The sequence below is a fragment of the Sinocyclocheilus rhinocerous genome, unplaced genomic scaffold (genome assembly GCF_001515625.1).
Source record: "Sinocyclocheilus rhinocerous isolate Xijiao unplaced genomic scaffold, SAMN03320098_v1.1 scaffold344, whole genome shotgun sequence".
In the NCBI taxonomy this organism is placed as follows: domain Eukaryota; kingdom Metazoa; phylum Chordata; class Actinopteri; order Cypriniformes; family Cyprinidae; genus Sinocyclocheilus; species Sinocyclocheilus rhinocerous.
The window spans coordinates 379871-398450 of record NW_015627959.1 but is presented as its reverse complement, the minus strand read 5'-3'; the positions used below and the strand labels follow the sequence as shown (position 1 = coordinate 398450).

At 37.2% G+C, this 18580-nt stretch overlaps 2 protein-coding genes and 1 pseudogene across 3 annotated transcripts in view; 2 read left to right on the top strand and 1 right to left on the bottom strand.

Annotated features, from left to right (window-relative positions):
- Positions 1-5002: 5002 nt before the first annotated feature.
- Positions 5003-7066, top strand: LOC107737117 (serine/threonine-protein kinase pim-2-like; annotated as a pseudogene).
- Positions 7067-9238: 2172 nt separating this feature from the next.
- LOC107737096 (AH receptor-interacting protein-like) lies at positions 9239-16360 on the top strand. Its single transcript, XM_016548510.1, has 7 exons — positions 9239-9434; positions 10466-10648; positions 10814-11002; positions 11531-11707; positions 13515-13656; positions 15339-15571; positions 15692-16360. Exons 1-7 carry the CDS (start codon positions 9336-9338, stop codon positions 15695-15697), a joined length of 1029 nt encoding a protein of 342 aa, XP_016403996.1. The 5' UTR covers positions 9239-9335; the 3' UTR covers positions 15698-16360.
- A 246-nt stretch (positions 16361-16606) lies between these two features.
- LOC107737098 (cyclin-dependent kinase 2-associated protein 2-like) overlaps positions 16607-18580 on the bottom strand; it is a 5349-nt gene continuing 3375 nt past the window's right edge. For both annotated transcript variants that reach the window (XM_016548513.1, XM_016548514.1), the window contains 2 exons: positions 17925-18045; positions 16607-16911 (listed from right to left, as the gene is read on the bottom strand). In XM_016548513.1, the coding sequence (XP_016403999.1) occupies positions 16844-16911; positions 17925-18045 (189 nt within the window). In that variant the 3' untranslated portion in view covers positions 16607-16843. The remainder of the gene's footprint in view (positions 16912-17924; positions 18046-18580) is intronic.

Here is an 18580-nt window from a genome sequence, read left to right as displayed (position 1 = left end):
ATGAGGTGAGGTAATGGGGGGGGGGGGATCATCAGTGTAATAGAGAGCTATAAATTAATAGGGTCTAGGGGCGAAATTGCCACTGATAGTGACAAAAATGCCCCGAAACTCAAAGTTCGACTATTTAAGATTTTAAGAATACTTTATTTGAGTTCTCAAAAGCTGACATAGCGCAACAGTATTTAAACACAGACACATAAATAAATATACATGTAAATATAAAAGACAGAGCAGTATAATAAAAATATAAATATACTAAAAAATAGAACGGCAGTCAGTAAGACATTTTAAACAATTAAACGATTAAAACGTCCCTGTAATGAATTCCTCGTAATAAATTTGTATCCTGTTTCCTAATATTTTATTCTAGGCCTAGTCATACAATTATCTATGATGCAAATGTAATTTGGTAGGTAGCCTACAGCCCACTTATAAATTATTTTAATCAAATAGCCTAACGAATTTTGCCATCAGTGATAAATAATCTATTTTAGAATGGTAAGAATGAAATCCCCTGAAAAATCAGCTCTAGGGAACACATAGGCTACTCATTATTGAAGTTAACTTGTTGACACAAGTGACACTTTCAACATGTTCATAAACAACAATTTACAAATCAGGAGGCAACAGTTTCCCACATTTCCACCACGCTGACGCAGATAAAACACTGCGAATGCTGAGAATGAGCCCCGTTCTGTAGCAGCACGTGTGTGCTTCACTTGAATATCTGTGATATTGACAAATGTGGATTGCAAGCGTTGTGCTCTGTCACAAAAACGTCTTAGCATTATAACACACTACCGAAGTCGCTCTGCGCTGTATGCAGAACATCTCTGTCCAATGTCCGGGGACTTTCCCCTAAGCAATGATTGTGAAACGAGGCTCCCTGTTCGTAGCTTAGGTTACAAGTTTTCAGACATGCGCATTATGGAGTTCACCGGCTCAGGATATATATACAACTGAATTCAGCGAACCAGTCGCATGACGGTGATACTGCGATTTTACTGCGTTACATTTATTTCAACGGAGTCTTTTACAGAAGAGTGTGATATACCACTACAAAGACATACAATATATTGCGAAGGACTTACATTATGATATATTGAAACACTTTCTAAAGTGAAGACTGAAAGTGTCATGTAAATGAACCACATACGTCACGATGACACGCCAAGCTAAACAGAAATGCCTAAACAAGTAAAATGAACAAAAAACCTCGACGACAGTATCTTAAATACCTCATTACTCGTTTGTTCTTCTTCATAAAAAAACAATAAATCCGTAAAAAAAAAAAGTTAGGTTGAGGATTTTTGTTGTTAATTAAAGGGGTCATATGATGTTGCTAAAAATAACATTATTTTGTGTATTTGGTGTAATGAAATGTGTTTATGCGGTTTAAGGTTCAAAAAACACATTATTTTCCACATACTGTACATTATTGTTTCTCCTCTATGCCCCGCCTTTCTGAAACGCGTCGATTTTTACAAAGCTCATCGGTCTGAAAAGCGAGGTGTGCTCTGATTGGCCAGCTATCCAGTGAGTTGTGATTGGCCGAATACCTCAAGCGTGTGACGGAAATGTTACGCCCCTTACCTTATTGTGATGCCCTGTCCGGCCGGAGCGACGAGACAAAACCAATAAAACCCATTATAAACGAGGCATTTGTTGCATCCAGTGGGGACATAATTAAGGATTATAATGACTTGTACTGTCTTTTTACGCGTTGCATTGCATCGCGCCGCGTAAACATAAAACCATGTCTGCATTTGTGATTGGAGAAATGACAAACTACAAACGCTAAGTTACTCTACACTGCTCAAAACTCGCGGTTGAATCGTAAGTGGCAAATTCTTTAAATATAAAAAACTTACTTACAGACTGTGAGTCAGAACAGCCGGCATTGTAGTCTACTCTACCAGGATCAGGAAACAGTCCTCCATAAAATGCGCTGCACACATCTGAATATTTGGGTTGAACTGTTCTGGAACAGTGTTGTAATGCATATGTATTTTCATGGCATTCAGGGCTTTTAGGGGCTTGAAATTCAGCATGCTTGTATATTTACACTGCGAATATTTAAATTTAAAATATTTCGCACACATTTTCATAATTAAAAATTCTGTAATCCATATTCACCTTCCAAAGTTCACTTCCGAAATATACATTCTGTTTAAAAATACGATCTATAATATTCGACAGGCAATTTTCAGTCTATTTAATTTCGATTTACAAATTGGCTTCCACAAATTCAGTGGTTCAAATTGTTAAATTTCAAATATTCAATATTCAAGTTAAATCGAATCGAATTCAAAACTATGTTAAATGCCACATAATATTCAGTTTTGTTAAATGACACTTGTCAATAATTCTAATTTACACAATTTATATTCAAATAGTCATATTTTAAGCTCTATAAACATTGCACATCCGGGAACTGCAGGAATAACAGTATCGATGCATAATCTCCGCTGACCAGCAGGTGGTGCAAGCGGGTGTTGACGAAGACCAAAGCAAAAGGTACAGCAAGTCATTCATTCACAAAGACTGATCTGCATAAATTGAGCAAGCAGTATGTATATATATTATTATTATCAGTGCCAGAGTATATGTCGAAAAGCTGATTAAGACACAAAAACTGCTTTTACGTTTAATTTGTGCCAAAACTGTATTGTGAGTGAAACTGCTTGAAACACGACTGTAACACTTTTAAAACGATAAAGACATTAATTAGTCATTATTCAGTAATATATTTCATGTATTTCATAATCAATGAAGGTCGTGTGTTTTTTAAGCAATGTGCACGCGATCACTTTGATCACTGAATGGCGCTATTTAAATGATGCTGAGTTATATTGTTTACATTTACCCCACAGACATTATAAACTGATATAATATAAACTGATCATTCGTGTATTAAAGAAGTAAGAAAGTATTTTAAATTACACGAATGCTACCAAACGGGCATTTTAATTCATGCTCCAATTACGTTCACTTATATTTACATTACTGCGCCAAAAATTATCAACACAAATATTGCACCATTCTTACTTGCACAGATGAGTGGCAACGCTTTTATTCATCAAAAATGGAATGGGAATGATGAAATCCTTGTGAACTGTCAAGTACATATGCCTACTGTTCCGCGCTTAAGTGGTGGCTCCGCCCACTGAGAGAAATTAGCCAATGAGCGTTTGTACACCACGAGTGTCGCCAATCAGGCAGCATTGGAATCTGTGGAATGTATTGATATGTTCTAGAAATGACGTCACAATGACAGTAAGGGGAAAATAGCCTGCAACTCTTCTTTCTTATTATTACTTCATTTGCGATTTTGGTCATCTTCAACGCATTCATTAATTCTTACAACTTCTTACTTCTTACAAATTGCTTTTTGGTCATCTACAACTTTGGTCTAGACAACTTTGCTCATCTGCAGTTTAGAGAACAGCAGTGAAAATGAGACTGAAAATCAAAAATCACACTGCAAAAAAGCTGAGAATTTTGAACAAGTGTACGATTTCCAACAATGTACAGCACCACATTATTCCAGCGATGCAGTGGAAACCCATTCTCTACTCCCACTTCTTTAGACCAGATTTCCAGTGTCCAAGGCCTCCTCCAAGATGCGGCCTGCACTGAGCCTGCCTCTGATGTGGATGGGGCGAAAGGAGGAAGAAAGAAGGAGAAATGTGAAAAGAAAAAGTCGATTTGGAAGGTACTTTTTGGTCGTATGAGACCTAGTAAAAAAAGTCCTTCAAACTCCAGCCTACACTGTGGCCTACCAGAATGTTGACGCCCTCCAAGCTCCAGCCAACACCGTCAACAACCAGAGTGATGAAGCCCTCCAAGCTCCAGTCCATGCTGAGTCCGACTGGAGTGTTGATGCCCAACAAGCTCCAGTCCGCTCTGAGTCCGATTGGAGTTTTGATGCCCTCCAAGCTCCAGTCCGCTCTGAGTCCAACTGGAATATTGATGCACACCAAGCACCAGTCCACGCCAAGTCTGACTGGAGTGTTGATGCCCAACAAGCTCCAGTCCGCTCTGAGTCCGATTGGAGTTTTGATGCCCTCCAAGCTCCAGTCCGCTCTGAGTCCAACTGGAATATTGATGCACACCAAGCACCAGTCCACGCCAAGTCTGACTGGAGTGTTGATGCCCAACAAGCACCAGTCCACGCCGAGTCTGACTGGAGTCTTGATGCCCTCCAAACTCCAGTCTGCTCTGAGTCCAACTGGAGTGTTGATGCCCAACCAGCTCCAGTCTGCTCTGAGACCGACTGGAATATTGATACACACCAAGCACCAGTCCACGCCAAGTCTGACTGGAGTGTTGATGCCCAACAAGCACCAGTCCACGCCGAGTCTGACTGGAGTCTTGATGCCCTCCAAACTCCAGTCTGCTCTGAGTCCAACTGGAGTGTTGATGCCCAACCAGCTCCAGTCTGCTCTGAGACCGACTGGAATATTGATACACACCAAGCACCAGTCCAGCACCAGTTAATTTGAGCTCATAAAGTCCGACTGGAGTTCTGCATGTGTAAATTATATAAGATGAAAGAAAATTGTTTAACATAGTTCAACAAGCACCAGTCCACGCCGAGTCTGACTGGAGTCTTGATGCCCTCCAAACTCCAGTCTGCTCTGAGTCCAACTGGAGTGTTGATGCCCAACCAGCTCCAGTCTGCTCTGAGACCGACTGGAATATTGATACACACCAAGCACCAGTCCACGCCAAGTCTGACTGGAGTGTTGATGCCCAACAAGTTCCAGTCCAGGTCGAGTCCGACTGGAGTGTTAATGCACTCCAAGCTCCAGTCCGCTCTGAGTTCGACTGGAGTGTTGATGCCCAACAAGTTCCAGTCCAGGTCGAGTCCGACTGGAGTGTTAATGCACTCCAAGCTCCAGTCCGCTCTGAGTTCGACTGGAGTGTTGATGCCCAACAAGCTCTGGTCCATGTCGAGCCCGACTGGAGTTTTGATGCCTTCCAAGGTCCAGTACGTGCTGTGTCTGACTGGAGTGTGAACATCCTACAAACTCCAGGCCACACCAAGTCTTTATTTGATCCTTGCTCAGGTATGAATCAGTCTTTCGTTTGCACTTTGGAAATGTATACTTAATATAGATTTTTTTTTTTATGTGCACTTAATGGGTAATTTTTGAATAAGAATTTGAAGTTCTTATGAAAAAAAAAACTAATATTTTGAAAAAAAAATTACTTTTAACTAAAATATCCAAATTAATTTTAATTAATTTGAGCTCATAAAACTGCATGTGTAAATTATATAAGATGAAAGAAAATTGTTTAACATAGTTTTATGTTAAATAAATATAAACTCTGTAGGACATGTCACTGCCTGATTTTTAATGTCAAATACTCTTATTTATCTTTTATAGACATATTTTCCTGCTATGAAGTCGGCAATATGCTGGGTCAAGGAGGATTTGGAGCCATCTACGAAGGGAGGCGTGTGAAGGATGGCCTTGAGGTATCATGTTTTATTTAATTATTTTTTACTTATTACAGAAATTTCTTATCTTCATCCTTTTGCATTTGGTGCAAGTCCTTCTAGTGTATCTTATGTTTTTAAATTTTTGCTTGGAATTTATATTCACAAAACTTTACATATCTGTTCAGGAATAATGATTGCAATGATATGACCTCTACACATGTTAATTATAAATATTTATCATACAAATTCTTCTTCTTTCTTTTGTTGATCAGGTGACAGTGAAATTCGTCAAGAAAACAGAGGATAGGCAATACTACATCAACTTTGTAAGCAGACTGTGCTTTCTGTATTTTTTCCCTTGAGTCACTGTTTTCAGCATTTGGGAATCCACCTCCGTCTAACCATCATAAAACTTTTTATTTCAGCCTGAACCTCTTCCACTGGAGGTCGCTCTTTTAATCCTCGTAAATGAAGGCCCCAGAGTTCCCCAGATAATCCAGCTGCTGGACTGGAAGGATGTTGGTGAATACTGTATCATGATTCTGGAGCGGCCTATTCCTTGCGAGGACTTGTTTGATTTTGTGCAGCACCATGGAGGCAGAATCGACGAGGAGTTGGCTCGGTTTGTCATGCGGCAGGCAACACAAGCCGCTTACATGAGCTGCCAACGTGGAGTGCTGCACCGGGACATCAAAAAGGAAAACCTTTTGATCAACAAGGACACCCTAGAAGTCTAACTAATTGACTTTGGGTGCGGCGACCTCCTTCAAAGTGCACCCTATACTACATTCATGAGTATGTATTGAAGCCATAAAATAGGAATCACTGAAGTATCATGCTAATGGGCACCTAGACAAAATGCTGTTGTAATGCAATGCACATAACACAAAATCTCTTTTTCTGACAGGTACACGAATGTACTGTCCACCCAAATTCATATCAGAGGGCAAGTACCACTGGGAGCCAGCGACAGTATATTCATTGGGAGTGCTCTTGTTCTCGCTGGTATGCGGGACATTTCCAGACAGCGTCGACCTGATTATGATCAATCTGAACCGTTGGTTTATAGCTGGCTTGTTACAAGGTAAGATCTTCATGACAGCAAAGAAAGCTGATTGTAATTCTAAATTATCCAAAAGAGAAGAACGAAACACGATACAAAAGAAAAATTGTAATTAATGCAGGATTTTTTTTTTCTCACATTTCTAACCTCCAGTCTTGTCTAGTCGTACAGTTTAGAATAATAGAGGTATGAAGATAAAAGTAATAATCAGTTGTCTCTCTTATCTTTTTGCAGAGTGCTGCCAATTGATCTGCTCTTGCCTGCAGCGTGAGCCAACAGAGCGACTCGATTTGGGCAAGATTCTGCACCATGAATGGTTTAAGGTACTGAACTAAAAAAAAAAAATTCAAAAGTTTAAAAAAAGAGATTATTATAAATTATAAAGATTCTGAAAGCCTTTTGTGGGTTATGTAGCCAATCCTTGTACATATATAGATAAGTTGTAACACAGTAGGAAGACAGTCCAGTTTCCAAATCAAAAAATGACAAAAAAAAAATAAACCTGATTTTTGCTTTTATTTCAGGGCACAGATATGGAGAAATTCAGCAAATAGTGACCATGCTCCCTGTCACAGCTAGCCCAGGTGTTGTCATGTGCTGACAGCTCATCATGACCCAGAGCTCCATTTCCATCCTTGCAAACTCAGTGAAAAAGTATATATGTAAATGTATAGGACCTTAATGATGTTATAAATAACCTTTTTAATTACATGTTTGTTTTAATTAATATTTATATATTAGTGTATTTATATTATTAGTAGTAGTATTAATAATACTGTATTTGTATATTATTAATTAATATGGTTTTTTTTTTGTGCCTGGTCTTATAATCTTGTATCTTGTATGGTCTTATATCTTGTAGCCTCTGTTAGGGTATTAAATTTTAAAAAATGACAGTGCTCTAACAACAGTTACTAGCTGAATACATTAATGAAAATTTACACTGAACAAATAAATACATGAAGTAAAACAACATCGAAACCATTATTTGTATATTTTGGTGTAGCTGAGTGTCAGTTTCTCAGATTGTAGGACATGACAGTATCTGAAATACACAATTGAGTTTAGAGTTAGGGTATATCTCTCTCATTTTCCAAAAGATCTCTTTTACAGTAGTGAAATAAAAGCTAACTTTCTTAAAGCTTATTGTTGAATTTCAATGTATCTGCTCCCCTCTATTAATGCTGTATACTGTAATAGACATTGGCTGTTACAGTAAAATATATATGTACATAAAAAAGTGTTACATTTATAATTACTATTTCCTGTGTCCAGTTCACTCCCCCGTTTGAAGATGAAACGTCACATGGAGCACGTTGCATTGTGGGAAACAGTATCCCATGCAGCATCCTCAGATACATACATCAGATTTCAGCAAATGTAGTAGGTAATCCGGGAATTCCATGCATACAGAAAATTCACGTACTATTCACAGTATACACATTGCATACTGCAATACCATAGGAGTTGTATGGTAGTATGCCATTCAGAACAAAGCTTCTGTACTGATTTCAGGGTACCCGAGTTATATTTAGCAGATTCTGGCAATTATAGTATAGGTCATCCGGTTATTCCATGCATGCAGAAATTTTGCATACTATGCACAGTATACATACTGAATACAGCAGAAATAGTAAGAGTAGTATGATATGGGATTTCGAACACAGCAACAGACTTGCAAAATTATTCCTGATTGCCAGTGGAAGTAGAAAATCAGACCAGTTTAGTACAATTTAGTATAAAAACAAAGAAAAAAAAATACTCTCCTTATAAAAAAAAAAAAAATCACAAAACACACAATCTTAAATCTTTTTATAACCGATTTGATGTGAAGTACTGATGTGGGAAAATGCCTTGTGACAAAAGACAGTACCATGGTCAATAATTCCACTTATAAACCTCAATCCACTGTAAACGTGACACTGTTAGACAAGAAAAACAAGGAATATGCTAAAATAATGCACAAGTATATTCAAAACAATTGTTATTTATTTTAACGTATACTCAGATGCGCTGAAAATACAGAAAACAAAGTAGGTGTGGTATTCACGGTACCAGATTTTAATGTCAGAATTAATAAAAGATTTTTAGACAATCTATCAGTATACACTATAGAGAAAACATGGCAATCCTAATAGCGTTACAGTGGGTTAAGGAAAATAAACCACGGAGGACACATATGTTTTGACTCAAGTTCAACTTTAAGGACATTAGAAACAGGTCACATGAAAAGCAAAGCTGATGTGCTGATAGAGATCCTTCAGACAATGTACAGGATTCAGATGATGGGTTTAAAGGTACCTTTCTGTTGGGTACCAGCTAATAGGTGTAAAAGGAAACAAGTTGGCAGATAATTGTGCAAAGGAAGACACAAAAAAGCAAACATAGACATGAAAGTAAAATATAGAAAGACTGCAATGAAGCTTATACTGTAAATTACAAAAAAAAAAACGTTGAAGGATGAAAACCGGAAGACGGTTTTATAACAATCAAAGAAATGTTGGTAAAGGTAGAATAACAGAAAAATATAAATGAAAAAACAATAATTCACATGATAAATGGTTTAATTTTTAATGCAATATCTGAAAAAGACATGGGTATTTTAGGAGATAACACCAATATGTTCGTACAATCTTAACCCACACCAGCAGGTGGCGGTAATGCACCTTAAAGTTGTATGCCACCCACCCAAAGAAAACCAAGAAGAAGAAGCAATAGTAGGCCATGTTCAGCGCTGTTTAATGTAACCCCCGTCATTCTGAAGCGCTGCTGCAGCGCCATCTGGACTCAACGGAGCGACACTATTCTACATCTTCCAGAAGAATGGAGGAAATTGATATAAAGCTCAGAGCTGATGGCATTCAGAAAAAAGTCACCTCTCCTGGAAAAGGAGAACTTTCAACGTTTCCCGATGGAACAAAGGTAGTGTAACGTACAGGATACATTTTACAGTAATGAAATGTCGAGACGACCAACAAATGTGTTGTTATTTAACGTGTCGAACTCTAAAGATAGGGAGCTAGCTGGATTCGCCACTTTTGACGCATAATATGGGCTTAATTTCGACTGAAAATAGACCAAAAGGCGTACAGTGTAATGCGAATAGAAGAATTTCAACTGGTGTAACGTTATGTGTTGTTTTTACAAGGGAGGCGCCAGGCATTTAGATTTAGCCGTTAGCTAAGCATCGGGATGGATAACGTTAACTTACCTGATGCTATAGGCCAGGGGTGGCGAACTCCGGTCCTGGAGAGCCGCAGCCCTGCAGAGTTCAGCTCCAAACCTAATTAAAACTCACCTGCCTGTAGCTTTCTAGTAACCCTTCAGACCTTGATTAGCTTGTTCAGGTGTGTTTGATTAGGGTTGAAGGAAAACTCTGCAGGGCTGCGGCTCTCCAGGACCGACGTTTGCCACCCTTGCTATAGGCTATGAAGGCGGTCTCACAAACAGAATGACTGTCTGTTTGCATTTTTGGCACTGAGAGGGGAGGAAAAAAGGTTCATCTCTTCTGAGTGACAGCTGAAAGCTACGTACCCCATTACAGCAACATCATATAGGCGCTGGCTACATTATAAGCAATATCAATACTATAATATTAACTCTGTGAAGCCTGACATGAAATAATCTCCGTTTTCTCTCTGTGCCTTGTGGTGCTTGAGGCGAAGCCAAGGGAGCATATACTGTATAATAGTAGTAAAATCTTATTGATGTATTTATTTATGAATTTAACCTTAAGACAAAATGTGAATCGAATAAAGAATTAGCATGGGCTAATAATGAGCTGGGCAATACTAAATGTAAACAAACTGTTCTTGCACTGAGAGCCTGTTGGGCTCCAAATGTAGAGAATTTTAATCAAACAAAATTTCATAATGCAACAAATATCAGGTATAAATTAAATGCTTTATAATAAATAGTCAAGTGAATGATTTTGTATTTTTCTCTCTTGAAAGGTGAAGTTTCATTACCACACTAGCCTTTGCGATGGCACTGTGTTGGATGACTCCAGGACAATGGGAGGTCACAGTAAACCTATGGAGCTCATACTGGGGAAGAAGTTCAAGCTTCCTGTATGGGAGCAAGTGGTTACCACTATGAGAGAGGGTGAAATTGCTGAGTTCACCTGTGATGTCATGGTCAGTGACCTGTCTGTCAGTTAATTTCTCTCTGCCTGCTAATATGTACCTATCTACATATTTGTAATATTACATACATGTAAATATTATATGTAAATAAATACAAATAATACTTTTTTATTCGTTCTGATAGTACTTATTTTTTTGTTTTTAATACTCTAATAGCACACAGCTCTCTACCCTCTGGTTTCTCGGTCACTACGCAACATCAGCCATGGAAAAGACCCACTGGAAGGACAGAGACACTGCTGTGGAATAGCTCAGGTTCACTCGCATCATTCTATGGGTCACCCTGATCTGGATAAGTTGCAGGCTAATCCTCAGCCTCTAGTTTTTACTCTGGAAATGCTAGAGGTGAGAAACAGTAGCATGATCTAATTTTAAGAGGTGCAGTTTTACATAAGAGTGGACAGAGAGCTCAGACAACCACATGAACAGCATCATAACTAAAATTCCTGTCCGTTCCATAAGCATTTTAAGGTGTTAAAGGGATAGTTCACCCAAGAATGAAAATTCTATCATCATTTACTCACCCTCTACTTGTTCCAAACCTGTATGAGTTTCAGTTTTCTGCTCAAGGTATTTTGAAAAATGTTGGTAACCAAAAAGTTGATGGTAGCCATCGACTTTCATAATATTTTTTCCATGCAATGGAAGTCAGTGGTTACCATCAACTGTTTGGTTACCAACATTCTTCAAAATATCTTGTGTTCAACAGCTGAAAGAGAATCATACATATCATCTTGGGGGAACTATTCCTCCAATTGAACTAAATATAATATGCATTTCTACTAATTTAAGAAAAAAATATACCTAAATTACAAAATAGCTGTTGCTAATTCTCACTTGCTGATTCATGATTCTGATTCTCATCTTTCCAAGATCTTGCCCCCTGGATCCTTCCAATTGGAAATTTGGGCAATGACCGATGAGGAGAAAATGCAGGCCATACCACATATCCATGAGGATGGAAATGCGCTCTTCAAGAGTGGAGATATTACAGCAGCTGCTGAGAAGTACTACAGTGCCATAGCTTGTCTGAAGAACTTACAGATGAAGGTCAGCCTTAATAGCTGCTGAGCAATGAGTGGTCCGCATTAATTACCTAGACTGTGAATCTGTTCTGCCAGTTTCAAAATGAACCAAAATTATTTCTACACTTATAGTCTGACACACTCTGTATTTTAAAGTGAAGCATGACATTGCATTAATGTGCATGATCCTCCGGGGTTTTCAGTGTCTCAGAGTGGCTCTATTCTCAGTAAATGCAGTAAACTCCATCTCTGCATATGCTGAAAGTTTGGGAACGCAATGTGCGCCAGGTTCACTTTATTTTTACATATTTGCATAAATTCTAATGTTTTGTTGACAGCTGTTTACAGCAGTTCACTGGATTTGTAAAGAAGTATTTGTATACCTGCTGTCACAGAAACTTAAGAGGTCTCCCTGGAGTTTTCTGCCAAAATAAGCATGGTGCCGGTTTAAACGCTTGCAAGTGAAGAAATTAAGACATATACACTGTGATTTTACAACTGTTAAGTAAAGTAATATATTACTATTAAATATGAATTTTTACACTGCAGTTGTATTACAGTAGTAGTATATTTCTGTAATAATTTTATACAATTATCATTGTTATCTCTAATATCAAAATGATATTATTTTCACATTGTTTGGTTTTCTAAAAAGACCAGTGTGAATGTAATGTGGACTGAGAAACTATCACTTAAAAGAGTCCTCTTTAAAGGGGTCATATGATGCTGCTAAAAAGAACATTATTTTGTGTATTTGGTGTCCAAACAAAGTAGTTTCGCTTTCACAACGAAGCACACAGCGTCTTCACGACATGGCGGCTGCAACAATACTTACAGCGAGAATAAAAGTTACGCCTTTCTTTGCTTGAACATTTGGGCGGCGTTATGCAAATCTTCCCACATAGCGACGTAGATATGTGGGGGCGTGTTAGAACAAGCCGTTTTAGGTAGGTGTGGCTGACTCTTAACTTTTATAAAGAATATCTCTTTGGATTTGAGACTTTAGTCTTTGCAACTTTACAGATCTTCTTTATGCACCAAGAGCTTGTAATACTCCAAAGAGAAAGAAATTTTTTATCGCATAATATGACCCCTTTAAAGTCCAGGTACAAATCATTACAAAGTTCATGCTTGGGTTGCCAGATGTCAAGAGTTCAGATCCCCCAATCAGAGCTTTTCTCTTAAATAGATCAATTTTCCTCCCAGTGTTTTACTTAATCTCCCAAAGTGGCAACCATGCGCACTTGCACTCTGGCCTGCAAAAAAGCACTACTGATCTGTAAACACAGACAAACATGTATGTTGGAATTAAGGAATTTCCAATGAGATATTCTGCTCAGATGAAAGTGTCATATAGCCAGTCTGCTTTCCTCTACAAAGCCACTTGTGCTGTTTGCTGAGACTGAATTTGTGAGCAAACTTTCTCATTGACAAATAAATCCAAATATGAATCTTGCATTTGTTTGTAATTGTGGTAACTGAATAAATGCATTTAGACAACCTCTGTGCTACAATTCAAGGTTGTCAATAGCAAAATAGTAAAATAATTTGGAAGTAATATTTCGCTTTTTAAGATTTTGAGAGTTTATCACTTAGAGCGTTAATGTATACAATAAAGCAGGAAATTAAATGGGGTAAAAATAAACCCTGCATATGAGCTGACATTCCCTTGACTTGTGCTTATTATTATTCATATCGTGATGAATAATCATGATTATAATTTCAGCAAAGAAAATTGTTATTTTCAGTTTAACCATTGTGCAGCCCTAGTCAAAAGTGTATTATATTCAAGGTTGGAAATTTTACTTTAAACATATATTCTCTGTTTATAGGAGCGTCCGGGTGATGACCATTGGATCAAACTAGATCTCATGATCACTCCTCTCCTCCTCAACTATTGCCAGTGCAAGAATCTTTTGGGCCAGTACTATGAGGTTTTGGAGCACTGCTCTTCTATCATCAACAAGTACGATGGTAAATATCAAAAATATCACTACCCCCAAATTCTGGGTTTCCGTGGGTCCTTTAAAAGTCTTAAATTTAGTTGTATCAAATTTAAGGTCTTAAAAAGTCTTAAATGGAACAAGAAAGTCTTAATTATGGTTTCAAGAGGTCTTAAATTTGGGGACGAAAAGACAAGAATTGCGATATGGCTGAATGTGACGATTAAATTTCAGAGTCAGCTGCTGCGCTGCTTTGTTTACTGTCGTTACCGGGGAAACCGCTGTATTTCTGCCGCTTCAAAAGCGCCTCCTGCTGGTAGAGTTGCTGTTTTTGACCAATGTGAAAATCAACCCATGTTTTTACGCTGTAAACATGCAGAATTGTAAATGTGAACAGGTGGATCAACAAGAAAATAATGCATTATAAAAATGTTTAATTAATAGTTGTTTACATTAATAATTGATCGTTTTCCCTTACGAAAATTAACCATGGTTTTACTATAGTAAAAGTGTAGTAACCATGTTTTTTTTTCGGTTCACTTTGCACTACAGATGTGGCACAGAAGAACACAAAAGTGGCATTTAGGTATATTTACAGACTAATGAGTTTAATGAGGCTCAGAGGTAGCATAAAAGCATTTAAATTCATAATAACAATTTTATGTGATGAATGTTTTAAAGTAAGTTCTGAATATAGAAATATTAAATTATTTAAATAGGTGGTGGCAAGTCACTCTTTGTCACTGAATCATTCATTCAGTCGATTGGTTCAAACAGCTAATTCATTCAGGAACGAAGCAAGTGACTGTTCAAAAAGATTAATTCAAAAATTATTATTATTATATATTGCGCTACGTTTATGTGCGTAGGCTATTGAATGAATAAAACATAGAAATCCCTTTAATTTCCCAAAAAAATCTAACCAGTTAGAGCTGGAACGTTGTCCTCCCTCAAGATTCACTCCCCGGACTCTGTCCCCCGCGTTCCCCCCCCATTTCCAGCCCTGGTTAGTGTAGCAAAACCATGGTTAATTTGTGGTTACCATGGATTAACTATAGTAACCATAGTTTTTTTCCCCCATTTTAAAAATGGTTTAAAGTCTGAGATGTGAAGGCCATGATCATTAAATTTTTTGTGAAAACCTGTATCTGAACTGTAAATCATGCTTTCTACAATCATTTGACAGTTTAATGTTATCATAGATACTGCCCTTCCCTGCTTATATGGTTTTAATTTTAATTGTGCAGGTCTTAAGTCTTTAGTTTGAGCTTTAAAATCTTGCAGAAACCCTGTTCTTTATAACAACCCACTTTGTTCATTGATTACAAGTCTAACTTTAATTAGTGAAAGTGACGTGACGTGTAGCCAAATATGGTGTTCCATACTTGGAATTTGTGGTCTGCATTTAACCCATCCAAGTGAACACACACACAACCGGAGCATTAACTCCCCCCACCTACAATCCCTGCCGGTACCAGGACTCGAACCCGCAACCTTTGGGTTACAAGTCCGACTCTCTAACCATTAGGCCTTCTACAGTATTTTTAGGTTAATAAGCTGCACTATTATCATGTGCCTTACAAACAAGCTAAGGTTAACTAAAATACTAAACTGTTTTTTTTAAACAAGACTTAGCATGAGCGTGCTCCTACCATGAGTAACATTTATTATTTGTATTACAGATGCCCATACTCATTCTTGTCTTTCTCATAGATAATGTGAAGGCATATTTCAAACGAGGGAAAGCTCATGCAGCAGTATGGAATGAAGCAGAGGCAAAAGCTGACTTTGCCAGAGTGATTGAATTAGACCCATCACTTGAAACCTCAGTTGCAAAGGAGTTGAGGGCAATGGAGGATCGCATTCGGGAAAAACAGAAAGAGGAAAAGGGACGCTACAAAAACCTTTTTAACTACAGCAGCAAAGCCTCTGCTGCAGCTTCCACGGTTCGTTCGGTCTTCCATCTCATAAGCAAACTTTCAATTATTGAATATTTATAAACTATTGTTAAACAACAACAAAAACTGCTAAGTTAAGTAACCTATGCTATTTTCCTCTCTTTTTAGGGCTGAAACAAAAAATTAACTTCCAATTTTACATTTATAAGGATGCAGTTAGGCCAGTGTCAAGTTGGAGCACATGCACTCTGATAAATTGGTCCCTCACAAGTTCATCATTTTTATCACCTCCTCCTCATGTTTTGTTAGTAAATTGATACACCAGTGAGGAGTGCATAGCTTTAAATTTTAATCCATCCATTTATCCCTGGAGTAACCCATCATTTATTGAGAAGTGCCCATTTTCATCGAGTTGCTAATGGGATCTGCATCTCCTGTGAACCAGAAATTAGTAAATACCAGCTTACTGCCCTGTTACCTTGTATATTCAGTCTTTGGATATAGTTGATAGAACCCAGCTCATTAAGGTAAGTGCTTTTTAAGGGCAGTGTGAATTAACCAAACTTGAAAGACAATCTGAAGATGATAAAATGCTAGTCTGGTTAAATAGGATTTCTTTGACTATATCCCCCTTTCCCTCAATTTTTATGTTATTCTTTTGTATTCATCATGTTTATTCATTTTATTGCTATTACCCTCATTGTCTTTATATGTATACTACACATTTAATATCGGACGATTAAGGAAATTAGAAGGCCTATGAAATATGGAAGTGAAAGACACAATGTAAACACTGTGATGGCACATGTAAAAGTATCCACTTCCCCATCATTGAAACTGAAAACATATTCATTCACATTGTGTTGTTCATTAATGGATTTGTCAGTTACATCTATATATGTCACTACAAATAAATTGCTATTTTCTAAACACTCTTTAAATAGATGTTGTTGCAACTGTTCTGCCTTTGTGGTGACTGAAGCCAAATAAAATTCTTTGAAAACCACTTATCCCCTATTTTACACAAGCAACTCATGCATTCAGTGGAATTGAAAATTGGACAAATTGTTTGCATTGTGTTTTTTTTTATTTTTTTTTATTTAAATACAGAATTGCAAAAATTGGGCTTAAAAAACTGATATGCTAATCGCATTTACACTACATGAGGTGTACATCGGGGAGATGGCTATGCATGATGGACAAAGGTCATTAAAGATAGAAAGACATGGTGTTTTAAATAGCTTGGCAAAGAGAAGGAGCATGCAGACCAATAGGGCAAGATAAGACAAGTACCAGAGGGAGGGTGCGTGTGTGTGGATGTTATGTGCGAACACTTCGCTCTGTCTCCGCTAGACACTCCCTGACAAGAGCACGTGCGTGGATGATACCTGATGAAAGACAGAAAGATACATCAGCCATTTCAAACAAGCAAACATTTAACCAAATAATAAGACCAAGTGCTAACATACAAACGTGCAAAATTTCTACTGTAAGTAGTTATGCTGATTGACAGACCATTTACTAATGAACCAGGTAGCAGTGATTGTAAAATACTGTATTTGTACAGGTGCATCTCAATAAATTAGAATGTCGTGGAAAAGTTCATTTATTTCAGTAATTCAACTCAAATTGTGAAACTCGTGTATTAAATAAATTCAATGCACACAGACTGAAGTAGTTTAAGTCTTTGGTTCTTTTAATTGTTAGTGAACCAAATTGAGAGACCATTTTGAAGGCTCAGGAAACTTTTGCAGGTGTTTTGAGTTGATTAGCTGAATGGCATGTCACCATCTTCTAGTTTGTTGAGATAGTGAATTGGTGGGTTTTTGTTAAATGTGAGCCAAAATCATCACAATTAAAAGAACCAAAGACTTAAACTACTTCAGTCTGTGTGCATTGAATTTATTTAATACACGAGTTTCACAATTTGAGTTGAATTACTGACATAAAAGAACTTTTCCACAACATTCTAATTTATTGAGATGCACCTGTATGTATACTATAAATAGACGTTAAAAAAAAGCATTACAGATCAGGCATTAGAAGTTACAACTTTTACATGTACTGCAACTTCAATAATTAATCAGCAATATAATTTAAAGAAAAAATTATCTATAGTACAAATAAGTGGCTTGCTTGCACTGTAATTAATGGCTACTGGAATTATAAATATTCTGAACACATTTTCTATATTAATTTTACTTAAGTGACAAGCACCACAACAGCTTAGTAAGAAAGTCTTTGTGCTGACAAAATAAACATTGTAAGTGATCTTGCACAGATCTGAAAAACGCAGAAAACTATCACAACTGCCCTTAGGCTCACATTATTCTAGGGGACTAAACGTCACTGACTGTTACAAATGTGCTGCATGTACTTTATTCCAAAGGGTTTGGAATACCTCTCTTCAGCCTCTCCATGGCACTTTTGCTGCCAGCATAGGTAGGACGAATTTCACGGCTCATCTCCTCAATGACGGAGAGCAGCTCACTATAGGTAGATCCCTGTGACACTTTAACAGGCTATAGAATACAAGAGAAGTCTAAGTGATATGAATCCTCTTTTTTATGAGATGTGTGTGTATATATGTGTGTACACACACACATACACACAGTATATACGCATTCTCATACTACCCTTTCAAAAGTTTGGAATAAAGATTTTTTTTTTTTATGTTTTGTAAGAAGTCTATTGTGCTCACCAAGGCTGCATTTATTTAATCACAAACACAGTGAAAACAGTTATATTTTGAAATATTATAATTTTAAAATAAGTTTACTATTTTGAATATATTTTAAAGTTTCAAGTCCTGCGATGGCAAAGATGAATTTTCAGCTGTCGTTACTCCTGAAATCACTGTAATATGCTGATTTGGTTTTTATCAATTATTGTTGCTCTATTAATAATAATGGTTCTTAATATTAGTGTTTTTGTTGCTTAATATTTTCAGGATTCTCTGATGAATATAGTTAAAAAAACAGCATTTATTTGAAATAGTTACAACATTTATAATGTTACGTAAGATTTGTCACTTTTGATCAATTTATTGCATCCTCG